A 13,618-nucleotide genomic window follows, 5' to 3' on the forward strand; every position below is an offset into this window, starting at 1 on the left:
TAGGTGTTCTGCGGACAAAGTACACGATATTGCCGTGTCGAGGTGATATTCCTGGCCCGTTGAAGGGAGGGAGGGGCGCAATTCACTGGCATTCTGATTTTACCAAGCGTTCTTTCCAACTTTGTAGCACTCCGTCGTAGTGTGTGCAACGACCAGTTTTGCATGGACTTCGAGATAGCAGCGCGTTGTTATCTCCACAACGCGCTATGCGAAATGATTTTGGCCTCCATAATTTTGACTTACGATGATAGTGCGATTAAATGGCCTTTGTGAAAATATTGTGCACATATTTTCCTCACTTTGCACAAGGGTTGCTTGTGCCTGTTACTAATTTCAGTTTTATGCATTTTGGCGCTTTCTGTGGCTTTATACTGCTACTACTGCTGGCAACATACTGTATGATCGCAACCCGACAGCTACAGCTGACTGCTACTCGTCTGCGCGGCGAATAGGTCATTATCATTGTATTTTTGGTTGTCAGGTTGCCTTATTCATGCATCAAGACCACGAACGGAGCATTGCAGGCTAAAAGGTTGCATGCGCGTGTGTGCGACATTTTCTATGGAGTCGGCATTATCCACGTACCGCTCCTTCCGTAGACGCTGGTAACTGTGGTCTGTCATGCACGCATGTTAGTGCAGCTACGAGAAACCCGTGCGCCCAATACACATTTCTAGGTTTAATGATCCAAGGATAGCTTCTAGCTGTGTAAAGTTTGCGTAGGAAAAATTTCAGACTATAGTCTATTGTCGAGACCATGTATGGTCTCGACGTTTCCGAGAGGTACGGGCAAACGTAGAGTTTTTGCGGAGGTCTGGTACTATCACTCGTTTCAGACCATAATCATGAAGTTGGGTTGGTCCCCGTTGGAGGTTTATGCACGAAGGAAACAGTAAATTGGCAAGCACGAAATTACCACTTTTCTTGGCACGTACTGATTTCTTTATATATATAAAGATGCAACTGCGCCAATTTGCTTGTTACCACTTTGCAAAAAGAACTGATTCGGGGGTGCACTGTGCCGTTTCATGGGCACACCAGTCATGGTAACGGTTATTCAATAGCCACATGTGCAGTCACGTATAGCACAGTTACTATTTTGTTGTGCCTTCAAAGGCAAGCTTTAGAATGTGCAATGAAGCAGCACTTGCCCTCAGGATGTTTTGTGTCTAGGTTATGTATACTGTATATAATCAACTGGCTCTTTGTGCATCTGCAGCCGTGGCAGTTCGTGCAATACTGCTGTGTGCACCATTCCATAAAATACTTGGCAGGCACCGTCACGCTTAAGACTTTAACATTGTGAAAACTTGCTGTTTGTGCTGAAATAAACTGTAAGGGGCAAATGTAGATGCTCTTACACTAGGCTGCTGTGGTCTAAAGAGCAGGCATCGCAAGTCCGTTGAAAGCTCTGTAGCGTAGCGTACAGGTAGTACAGGTGTTAGCAAACATCAACTGGGTGGTCTTCTTTGGTAGGCACCACCACTACATTATCTAAATCTACATTGATGAAAGTATGGCGCTCTTTGGCCATATGTGGCCCTTGCGCCATAAACCCCATACATCATCATTGATGAAAGTAAATCATCACTGGTGCTTTTTAAAATAGTTTATATAGCAGAGGTGAATTTTGCGAATTGTGTTGTGGAATTAATGCAGAGTCAGCTTACAGAGCGTTGGCTTCTGAATTAGGTATGGTTACATGTACATGCGTATGTTGCTGACTGAAAAATTTCACAAAGAGGAAGATTGTCATCCGTCAGAGCAGCATGAAGCTTCGTGCTACCCTCGGCAGGTGACAATATTCCTTCATGTCACAAATTTGTGAGTGTCGACTTGGTATGGGGCTAAGTTACGACACCCACCTAGAAGATGTTAGTATTGCATATTTCTTAAATGGAGCATTAATATCAATCATAATTTCCTCATTATGACCCTACAGTGTCCTTGATTTATCAAACGCATCACAGTGGGAGCTTCAAGCTCAGCTGTGGAGCATGGCCACCACCACCATGGAGCAGCTTGGCCATGTGGATGACCTGCGTGCCCTGCAGGCAAGCCTGGGTGACTTGACGTGAGTGCTGCCTGCAGCATGCAGGCCTTTCATTGCAAAAGCAATCTACTTGCCATCATTCATGGTGTCCAAACCACCTCTAGGGGCTTCTGGTTTCATCAAGCAGTGTGAACCCGTAGCTTATAGAATGGAAACAATGGCAGACAAATGTAGGAGTGACTGGCTTGACATGCTCGTCGAGTACAGTGTTGTACACGTTCCTCTAAAATGGGAACGAAAGCTCGTTCATCGTTCCTTGCCAAACTTGAAATGAGTTCCCGTTACAAGTTCCTTTAATGCGAAAGGAACGCGTTTCAGTTACACTTCGGTCATTGGAATGTGTCGTTATATTACCGTTACATTTGATTTTTTAAATTGAAATGTAGTGTCGGATGATCCTGAGGCGAAATAACGTGAGCGATTTAAAACTCACATCGAACTACGTATATTATATGAATTTGAACATCGCTGGCAGCAGATTACCTGGAGATAAAAAAAATCCAAAGAAACACTCCTAGACAAATTTGTTTAGGGAGCACCGTACATACTCCAGACATGTCTAACTACAACTTTGGTGCCCGTCTATTACAAGTGCAACACATATGACACTTTCCACTTAGGTCTTCAAGTGCACAGTCAGGATACTGTGCTTCAGATATGCAAATAGAAAGTTACCCACATGCACTAATATAATTAAATTTCTTGCACAAGAAACCGCATCGAAAGGAACAATACATAGGCGTTTAGTGAATGATGATTCAATATTGCAGTATGAGTGAAAAAAAAATGTCCAGCATACATATTCGCAACTTAGTAAAGTCCCTTGTTTGAACTCAGCAGGAGTTGCATCTCGATGTTGGTGTCCGACAGACGAACCTGTTTTTTTTGTCAGCACTTCGTTGGCAATTTCGAAGAGCTGTTCCACCGAAGTGCTTGAGAGTATTGTCATGTTGTACTTGAGGAAAAGTTGGTTCAGTCCCTCAAAGTTCTTTATCTGTGACAGCGGGTAGTCAACTGGTACCAGCAGGTACCATGACAGCTCATCCTGTTCCTCGGCTGGAAGGCTTTGGCGCCCGAACGAGAAGATATCTTTGGGCGCGGACGAGGTGGTAACATCTGCGCTGGCTTGTTTGGTCACCGCAGCCAGCTCTGTGTTTATGTAGATGGTCTACAGGAGGGAGCGTCACGTGACAATCTTGAAGCCTAGTCATAAAAAAGTATAAGGGTGAACTCACGAAAAAAAATGTACCATAGTGACGTCACAGGGAAGTGGTAGTTCTTTGCGCCTCACGTGGTCGCCCATCCTCCCTGCATGATGTGCTGCGTACGTGCGTGTGTTTGTTGAATGCCGTGGAACGTTTACAGAAGGAACGCCGTTCCTTCTGCCATTCCGTCGTAAACCTAACGAGTTACCGTTACAGTTCCACCGACCCTTAATGAAACGTTGGCATTCCTCCGTTCCTCCAAAAAGGAACTAGTTCCAGGAACGCCGTTCCGTACAACAGTGGTCGAGTACCAGGAATCAAGTGTTGTGCAGGCATTTGCCTTTTACCTTACCAATAGGTGTCAGCTTTGCAACATTCCATCAAGCTATGCACACGAAACAGTTCCACGTGGCTTCTGAGATAATGGACAGTTAGAGCTTTGCTTAGTCTGCTCTGCTCACATTTCATGCACTGAGATGCTGCATAGAGCTGCTTTGATTTCACATTTTTTATTAGCGTGCACTTTTGATTAGCATCCCAGAGCCATGAGTGATGTGCAGTCAGCTGCCAAACAACGAAGAAGCGAACTTGACATACCTTCATGCTCTATTCAGTTGGCGTGGCAGCGAAGCTAGGACAATATTCTGCCTTTCACTGTTAGAATGAGTGTTGTGTGCATGTGCAATAATGTTTCTGATGAGTTATGCTGTTGTTTTGTCTGAGCTACTCATGATGCAACATTATCTCACTATCCCTGGCTTAGTGTACTGCGGTCGTAACTGCCTGTAATCAGAACGAGGATCGTGTTCGTGAGCTGAAATATATCACAAAAGCATAGTTTGTTCAAACTGCATAAGGTTTTGGTTATGACTTGGCATAAAGACTAACCAAGTGCACCAATGGCATTTTGCACCATGGCAGCAACATATGCAACTGAATGCGAATGATGTCTAAGAAGCCATTCGAGATGTTTAGTGATATTATGCATGGTTGTATGACGTCACTAAACAGAGTATGTAATTACTTATCATCATTGAAAAATTATTTGCAAAGTTCTTGTTGGCATGCTGTGTTTTTAATGCATATTACGATAACTTAATTCAACTGGGACTTTCAGTTCATTAATGCATTAGCATTATTAGGGTGCTTCACACACTTTCCGGGGGCTATCTTTGTATCTATGTATGCTTCTAACTCTTTTCCCACTTACCTGGTTCACTAGGTAATTTGTGGTCGAATGGGTAGCGCATTAGGCTGCTGCGCTGAGGGAAGAGGGTTCAAAACCAACCGTCGGACCGGCTGGTCAGTGTAGATGCACGACTGGGTAATCACCGCTGCTGAAACACTTTGACCACGCCGGCTTGGAGCACTGGGTATGTGCCAGTAGGTGTGTGCCGCTCTACAACGAACGACTTTGGCGCCAACTTAAGTTGCTAGGTCACTGACGAATTGCAACGACTCTACAATGACAAAGATACCTTAAATTTCACCGATGTTGAGCAGAATCGAACCCACGTCACAAGGGTCCCTCAAGGACAACAACCCGCCAATTTTAGCAGGCTGAACCATGAATGCACTGGCTATGTGCCGCTCTTCAGTGATCCTCTCACCAACTTGGGTCAGTGAGTATCTGCCACTGGGTAAGCGAGGGAACAATTTTCACGTTCGTCGACTTCTTGGCAGTACCACTAGGTTGCACAGCATGTCCAGAAAGAAGTGCGAGAGATGAGCCCGGTTGCCACATGACATTTGTCAGCATTCGCACACAACAGCATGCTATGCACTTTGGAGGCTTCGCGACGGCAGCACTAGATTGCTCCGAGTGTAGGAATAGGAAATTATAGGAAAACCTGTTTTCCTATAATTTCTGTAGCTTTATTTGGTGAGCCTGATTTTTTGTTATACTGTCACGAAAAGACTCACTGATGAATTCAGGTTAATCCACCTTCCAAAGGAATAGGCTACAGCACCAATGTGAAATGTGCACTCTCAAGCACCAAATAATTTGTTGCTTGTTCAAAAATACAAGTCTTCCAAAATGCACATCCTCGACGCTGGTCGGAAATTACAATAAAAGATGAAAACCACATGATTTTTCGGCGTTGTTGCAAGGGACAGGTCTAGAAATTAGGAGAGGCCATCCAAGAAAGTAGCATTTGTCATTGGTCCCTCTGTGCTTCAGCAAATGGTGCCCTTAAAGAATGTTTAGCCTCAAAGAGGAGATGCCCTTCATAATAAACTTCAGCACAAACAGAATGACACAAGAAGGAGGCGGGACAAGGCACTATGTTCTGTCTCCTCTTGGTGTTATCCTGTTTGCATTAAAGTGCATATATTATGAATGTGCACCAACTAGCTTCAATGCATTCTGCTGAGGACTTGCCCTATTGGTTCAGCAACAGCAAAGGGGCTGGATGCATAAACAGCCAAGACTAGTTAGGGCAGTTCATAGTGCAAACACGTCCACGTTATTGCACTGGATATTGGAAGAGATTTGGAAAAGGGCTATTCTGGCTTTGCCATGTACTTAAACAACCTCATTGTCATATGCCTCTGACAATGTGAACAAGTGTACAATACAGCAGTTACACCATAGAACGATGACGCACTCCTTTGGATCCAAACTGCAGTATTCATGGCTAAATCTCAACTGTTGCTGCACTTTTCTTTATATCACTAAGGAGCTTTCATGATATACCATCAGCATAAATTGAAATGTGAACAGGAAATAACTTATTAGAATGCTTGTTAGACTTAATTACGTGGAAGTGCGATATTGTCACGTAGTAGTGACGGTGCAGAACACAGTAACAAAACTGTGAATGACGAAATTATCTTTTTATTAAGCGAACTTGTCCTGAAATGTTGATCCGCGGAGCGTCGGTGGCTCCCTGGGCTGCTGCAGTATGATCGGTGTTGGTGACACAGGTTCTGTCATTCTAGCTGTTGTCGTGGCCATGCAATTCCTGGTCATTTCAGACAGAATGACAGCCTCCGGCTTGCTCGATGGTCTGGAGCGACGTTGGTGTTGTCTTCGGGTTCCCGGCTTGGACCACGGCTTTGCGAGGGTGTCCGGTGCATGACCACACAAGCACCTTCACCAGATGTCATGTAGTAGTGACGGTGCAGAACGTTCTAGATTATGTAGACGCGTCTTGTGCTGTGTGTTAACGTTCAACGTCGGTCACCGAAGAAAGATAAACACGTGTCAATATGTAATTGCTCATGCAGCTGGTTCCCAGTGGTGGAGCTGCCCTGAGTGTACAGTTTGGGGTCTGAATTACCTAGTTAGTCATTGTTGCAAATGCAGGAAACTGAACAGTGCATTGAAGTAGTTTTTGAATTGCTTGCATTTGAATTTATGCTGATACATATGATACATGTACATACATAGTCCAGATTAAGGTAGCCAGGTGTAAGATATTCATGTTAAAATAGGCTTTATGTGTACTATCATGCTGCAATGAAACGTAAATGGAAAAAACAAAGCTACACCTAGTCAATTACCTAAAAAAAGAAAAGCAAAGCATGATCGGTGCCTAACTGATTCCCAAAGGCTTCTTAGCCTTGATGCTGCCTGTGAAGTAAATCGTGCCAGTATCACAAACACTGGCAGATATGAAAATGGAATGGCAGCTTCATGGTTTTGTCATTTGAATTCTGTTCTAGCATGATAGCACATCTATTCAAATATTCAACCAGATTTGACCCAACTTCAGGTATCACCTTACAGTCCCATTGAAAAGTGATAAGGTGTCATTTTTCACAGCTCAGAAATTACACCTGGTAACGAAGAAAGGTTACCACCAGCAGTGCACATTCACACACTATATATATAATTGCTTGTGCTACCAGATGAAGGCATGTTGGCATGCTCTGGATGCATTACTTTCGCTAAACAGCCACAAGTGTGGTAGCAATCTTTTCCTAACTTGTTCTAGATATGGCAGCTGCATTTCATTTGGCAAATCACGTCCTACATTGTTGTGAAACATAAAGCAATGAACTGAAGGCAAGTGCGAAACATGTGAGAACTGTCAATATTTTTGTGCCTCTGACCGCTCCAGACATTTTACCGCTTTAGGACAAGTATGGTGGACAGGAGCACTAGAAAGGCTGTTGTTACTTGGCTTTCTAAATCTAAATGAACCTTACCTGAGGTCTTCAGCTTCTGAAGTTGTAGGGAGCCTTTTTTCATTTTGCAGACGGAACCAGGGCCTGCTTTTGGACACAGTGCAGCAGGAAAACAACCGCTTTGCTGATGCCTTGGGAAGCCTTGATGATGTGGTCAGTCAACACTCTTTTGTATACAGCTTATTTCAGACTATGGTAATGGGTCCATGGTGACGGTCATCACAGTGCAGGCTCTGGCCACATTGCTAAATAATAAATTTTCAATACGCTGAAATCACTGCACTACATTACAGGCTGCAAAACGTTTTAGTGTGGTTACCGGTATCACAGCTCTCTTGCTGCCTGTTCATATGCTTGACACTTGTTTGCCATGAAACTATGTGAACTCTGCCTATTAGCAGGTATTATCCTTTTCTAAGTTTGCTAGTTTTTTTTTCTGTCATTCAGCATGCACTCAATACAGCATCTCTGTGAATAGAGCCATCTAGTGAAGTCATCTTTACTATCGCACACCATTGTGGGAGTTATTAATGTTGACTGTACCGTTACGCATATGCAAAGTGGATGTACTATAGGTATTGCAAATGGCGTGCTGAAAAGCTAAAGCTGGATAAATGAATGCATACAGAATTAACGTTGTTTTGCAAATTATTGTCATGCTGTACATCTCGCTATAAATTCAAATTTTAACAGCCATTTTTAAAAGCAAGTCACTGCCAGCAAGGCATTGATTAAGCTCCTCTGGACTACTCTGCGTAATCTCATTGGAAATAGTGAGATCAGCAGGCTGCACATATAGTTCTTAATTGTACAATAACTGGGAAACCTTCCATTGGCTCCCATGTTTCATATCATCCGACCACAGACTGTTGTTCCCGCATAATTGTGCTACTTCCAGCATTACAGAAAAAAAAATTGCAGTCCAAGAACGTGCAGTAGGTAAAATGATTAAATAAACTTTCTTGTCAACTCCTTTTCTCCACTGAATCTACCATTTTGATGTTTTTCCTATCGAGCAGGCAACATGCTGTGATGGTGTCGACTTGCCAAAGCAATATTTCATTTTGTCACTAACTAGTGGCGTTTCAGTCGACTAACCATTGCAGAATGGCCTCCAGGGATACTCGCAGTTTGAAGCAATGTCTCAGATCTGGAATAGTTGGGGAACTGTCTTGCAGACCAGAAATATTTTATTTCGAATTATTGATTGCGAACAAGCAAGCTGATTGCTTAGTGTGCAGCTGCAGCGGGCCCGGGTGTACCAGGCCAAGTTGGTGCGCCTCAAGCGTGACATGACGGAGTTGCAGCAGCGGAGTAGCCGCCTGCGCAAGCGCGCCTTGCGGCTGCAGCAGCTGAAGCAGAAGGAGGCCCTGCAGGCCGAGCAGCAGCGCCAGCGAGACCTGGAGCGCACACGGCAGCTGCAGCCACGCGTGGCCCCACAATTGGCTCCCCCTTAAATGAGCCAGCATATTTGTAGATGCTACGTCCGTGATGTGAACAGTGCAAGGTGCAGGAAAAAGGAAAATACCTGCAAAATGTCCGAATTCATCGCTCACTTGCCTCTATGTTGGATCCACAAAATGAAGTGAATAATTGATCCGGCCCATAGATGAATGCGACATCTGCTCTCAGTAGACCGCTCTCGCCATGAGTTTCACTATGGTGGCATGTTTGGCTTGTTAGTATGTCATATGAAAGGGAAATAAAGTGCCCGATATGGCACATACGAGCGACACCAGGCGCACACGGCACTAACTTTAACGAGCATCTTATTTTCAGGATCAGAGCTATTGTGCCATTGCTTTGAGTACATGTTCAGTGACGCACTTGTCGAAAGGTATAACTCTGTCCCTGGTAATAAGGAAGTTAATGTTAGCACCATGCGTGCGGTGAGTCCAGTACTAGTACTAAAGGGCTGAAGGGCAACTATGGTAAGAAAAACTGTACTATAGGAGTGAGATTGAGAAGCTGCAACCATACACCTCCCCCTAATAATCGGCAAGAACAATCCACTATACTGAATTTTCTTTGGCATTCCCCTCAAGGTTGCCTTGAACATTGTGTTAGCAGGGCAGGTGCACATGTGCTCTGAACATGGTGAGATGGCTCTGAGGGAACATGTTGCCAGACTGCCAGACTAGTAGAATATATACTTGTGTCCTTGTGCAAAGTGCACACTTTGCGCGAGGGCAAAAGAGAGACAGACTTGGCGTTTCTCTTCAGTTTTTTTGCAAAGTGTGCGCTTATTTAAACCTGCATGAGATGGGTCTGTTGCACTGTTAACAGCTTCTCTGCAGAACCATTAAATGTGCTGCGATTCTGTGCCGCATCACACTTGCCCGCAAACTAAATCAGCGATTCAGTCCATCGTGTGAATGCAGTTCTCATTCGTGTCAGTTTTGCATTTCCTTTCCTAACTGGTGTTCCTCTTAGTTCCCGTTTGTGTGTGCTGTACATAACACAAGAACAATGAACATACAAATAGCCCAATTTATTGCTAAATCAAGCTCTCACAAAGCACATCGAGATTGTCCATCTCTGCAAGAACTTCCGTGGACAACAACTCAATACCACAAGTTATCTGTGTACATTAGAGTCGAAGTTCAGCAGCCATAGGTGACATGTGGTAAACACTCACCACTGGCAAACATTCCTGAAACATTTTAGTTATGTTATGGCCCTAGGCAGGTCTTCACACTGGGTTTATTTTTTTCGTCTACTTTTGCATCATAACATCACCTTTTCTCCGACAAACTACATCCGCTTGAGATGGGTGACTTTTAATTCGAGATACATTATGATAAAAATCTTATGGGATCAATGTGTAATATGAATGGGATGAGGAACCCCTCAAACAGTTGTCAAGTGGATTTTCCCTCCATCTCTATGAATATGTGGAGTTTATTCTCTGAATAAAAAGCTGGGGCAGAAGTGCTGGTAAACCAAACAGGACTTCAGGCCCTAGCACATGTCAGTGGTGTAGAGGAAGTGAATACACAAGGTTGTTCTGTGGTTGAAGGAAACGTACACTTGCCAACCAAAAAGCAAAAAAAAAATTTTAATATTTTTTACGTTTTGGCATCCAACACGGGTGTCTAGCTCACAATATTTTTGTTTAGCGAGGTGCAAGGCCGTCTTTAACATATACGTACCAAAAGCATTTTGAGTATAGCTCAGGGAGGGGTCCCCATGTCTGGTTTATCATGTCTGCCGTAGATTGTATGCAAAAGTATTCAAGGAGCAGGCAGGATGATTATTTTCCTTTTTGACGACTGAAGCCAATTGCCAATCAATACTGTGACCTGTTCATGATGCTCTGCCAGTGCATTAGACACTGTGTGCCCTTTGGCTACATCATTGCTGTGCTGCTGTAGCCATCTTTTTAAGTTTCCTGTTGGCACGCCTGGCATGGAATTATGTAGATGACACCAGTGTATTTTTCTTTTTCTAGGCAGCCTTTGACTCTGACAAGTTGCTGCTTTAGTTTGCTTGTAGATGTGGCAGATTTGCACTTTATAATTTTTGAAAATTCTTAAAATTGACTTGCTCACCCCTCGTGCATAAGGAAGTGAAGCCTGCTTCCATGTTGTCTCTGCTTTGGCAGGAGGGTTAGCAGCATGCCTTCCTTCCTTCATAATAAACTGGTCGGGATAGCCATTGTTCAGTCTTTCTTCACTCTTCAGCTCAAGTTTTCGTGCGACAGCAGTAGAACATAAGCGAATGCATGGGAAAACAGTGTCGATACAATAGATCATTTTTGTCCTATGGGATGTAATGGCTCAAAGTGCAGGCATTTATTTATTTTTATGTATTTACAGATACTGCCAGCCCTTACGCAGGGCTTATATATAAGCAGGAGTGGAATACAAACATTAACAAGACAAATATTTTGTACATTTAAAATTAACACAAAAAGGGACAATAAAATAAAGTAACACCAAGAGACATATAAGCAGATAACAGCATTAACTGCAGATCACATAGAGACAAAGAAAAGTATATAACTCTTCAGGACCTCAATAAAGTTCTTGACTGACTTATAAACAAGGATATCTCTTATGTGTATTGTGAAGAAATCAATTGATGAGGATGAAACCCTGTATGTGTAGGCTTCTGATTTACGCTCGTTGAAAGGCTGGATGCAGGGCGGTTGATTTCAATGTCCAAGAAAAGCAATGCGGCCATTAACTTCTTCAACGGTGAATTCGATCGTGTGCTGCAACGAGTTTAGGTGTTACAGGAAAGTTGAAATGTCTTCGCGGAGAGATAACACAGTAACAGTCAACATACCGCAGGAATAATTTCAGTGCAGGCTGGAACGTTACCAGGGCTCTTCAAGGGCTTCCAATGCAAGATTGGCACAAGCCACTGAGACCGACGCTCCCATCGCTGTCTTCCCAATGCAAGATTGGCACAAGCCACTGAGACCGACGCTCCCATCGCTGTCCCAAACACCTGCCTGTAGAATGATCCATTGAATGAGAAATGTGTTGCGTAAGCAAAAATCAAGAAGGCGGCACAGGTTGTCGACCTCGAACAAGGTGCGCGAAGGCTGAGAAGCGTCTATGTCCAATGCTGTTGTGCAGCACTCAACAGCCTTCAACAGGTACGTGCGTGAACATTGACTTGACGTCAAAGGAGACCATGACATTTTTGGTTTCCAAAGCCAAATTCTTGATATTGTCAACAAAGTCAGCGGAGTCCTTACGGTGAATGAAGCACATCATGAAGATATTGAGAAAGCCGATGCAATGGGGAACTTGTGAAGTCTACAATGGGCCAAAGTGGGACGCCAGGCTTGTGAACCTTAGGGAGGTCCTACATCACAGGAGCCAAGCTGGTGTGACCAAGCAGGCGGTTGTGCAGATGCTTGTTTTCCGGCGGTACGAACTTGGAAGACGCGAGTCGGTCTCTTTTGAAGTTCGGATGCAGTCTTTCTCGTAGGGTCCCGGTTTACTCTCCAATATGTTGTTCGGTCCTATATTGAACAATGTGAGCCTGCAGCAGGCTACCTTCAAGATGCTTTATTCGTAGTTTGAGGTGGTGATAACAATTGACTTCTTTTGGGGTTCAGCGTTCCTATGGTATGCATGTGATCACGTGCTGTATAAAAAACATGCTCCTTAGCTTTACTATATTGTGCATTGTTTTAAGGACTGTAACCAAGTAGCCCAATATCAACATTTTGCTTAGATGCGTTCGACAGTTTATTGCAACAGTTATGTACATATTTCCTTCACTGTCCATATGAATTGTGGTGGCACTGCTGTGCCAAAATGACTTTGTACATGTGGCTTGGGAATAAATCAGATGTTTCACCTAGAATCTGTCCTTAGGTTGCTTACATTATGACTCAATATTGGCGAGCCCAGATGCTGTGGGGGCCATTGAAAATAGCTCTTAGCTTGAATAAGTGAAACTTTTGAATGACACACCTGAAGAAAGGAAGGTGGGCAGCATATGTCAAAGGCCTATGAGACTATGGGAGGTCCACTAGGTTCTTTGGGTTTTGCTGCAGGAACTTCCATTTAGGAAGGTAATTTGTAGATTAGGTCGTCCATTGAAAGCATATCTGGTCCAGTGAACAAGTATCGTTGCCATAGATATCAAGCCTTTGGCTTGAGCCTGCATCATCATAAGGTAGGTCTGGCTCTGTACTTGTTAACTAAGGTGCAGTCGTGAGCAAAAGTTTGGGTACCAGAGGTGGCACTAAATTGTTTTTTTTCTTCCTTCGCAGCCTAGGCATAAAGGCCGAAATCAAGTGGTGCTGCCTAAGTGCGCTTGTTTGACCAGCATCATGAATTAAGGATATCTCATGTAGCGCGGCTGTGCTGGAAGGAATTTCTTATAGCTGATGCTGTGGTCTCCAAACTTATGAGCGCGACTGTACATGCCAAGGGTTTCGGGCTGCACTGCACAGGTCCTAGCACGTGTCGGTGGCTAGTCGACCTTCCCGCAAAACTCAAACCTGCAGATGCTCACTACCACTTGTGTCCGGCATCTCTGGTCAGAACCTATGAAATTGCCAAGTGGGTGCCAAGGTTTCCACACTCTGTCGAGAGGGCCTGCTCTGGACCCGCCAGGCCTCGTGGCCACCAAATGACTGCAAATACACCAAATATTCGAACCGATAGAATTTATTCTACACAAATCGACAGTTTGCGTTTCAGCGCCTGCGTCGCGCAGCGGAGTCCTGAAAATACAAACGAAAGTAGTTGGTAATAAC

General features: G+C 44.0%; 1 protein-coding gene across 2 annotated transcripts; it reads left to right on the forward strand.

Moving 5' to 3' along the window:
- Positions 1-371: 371 nt before the first annotated feature.
- Positions 372-12,717, forward strand: LOC119456057 (biogenesis of lysosome-related organelles complex 1 subunit 6). Of its 2 annotated transcripts, none has more exons than XM_037717654.2 (4): positions 372-452; positions 1,971-2,074; positions 7,464-7,545; positions 8,634-12,717. In XM_037717654.2, exons 2-4 carry the CDS (start codon positions 1,998-2,000, stop codon positions 8,847-8,849), a joined length of 375 nt encoding a protein of 124 aa, XP_037573582.1. In that variant the 5' UTR covers positions 372-452; positions 1,971-1,997; the 3' UTR covers positions 8,850-12,717. The 2 variants fall into 2 exon arrangements, with proteins under 2 accessions (XP_037573582.1, XP_049525477.1); XM_049669520.1 differs by having other exon boundaries at positions 436-532.
- The last annotated feature ends 901 nt before the right edge of the window (positions 12,718-13,618 follow it).

Source organism: Dermacentor silvarum, chromosome 6, assembly GCF_013339745.2.
Source record: "Dermacentor silvarum isolate Dsil-2018 chromosome 6, BIME_Dsil_1.4, whole genome shotgun sequence".
NCBI classification, from domain to species: Eukaryota; Metazoa; Arthropoda; class Arachnida; order Ixodida; family Ixodidae; genus Dermacentor; species Dermacentor silvarum.

Excerpts from the sequence above, each read along its gene's own strand:
- LOC119456057 (XM_037717654.2), top strand. The coding sequence starts at position 1,998 with ATGGCCACCACCACCATGGAGCAGCTTGGCCATGTGGATGACCTGCGT. Across the intron at positions 2,075-7,463 it reads GCAAGCCTGGGTGACTTGAC|ACGGAACCAGGGCCTGCTTT; the intron begins GTGAGTGCTGCC and ends TTCATTTTGCAG. Across the intron at positions 7,546-8,633 it reads TGGGAAGCCTTGATGATGTG|CTGCAGCGGGCCCGGGTGTA; the intron begins GTCAGTCAACAC and ends CTTAGTGTGCAG.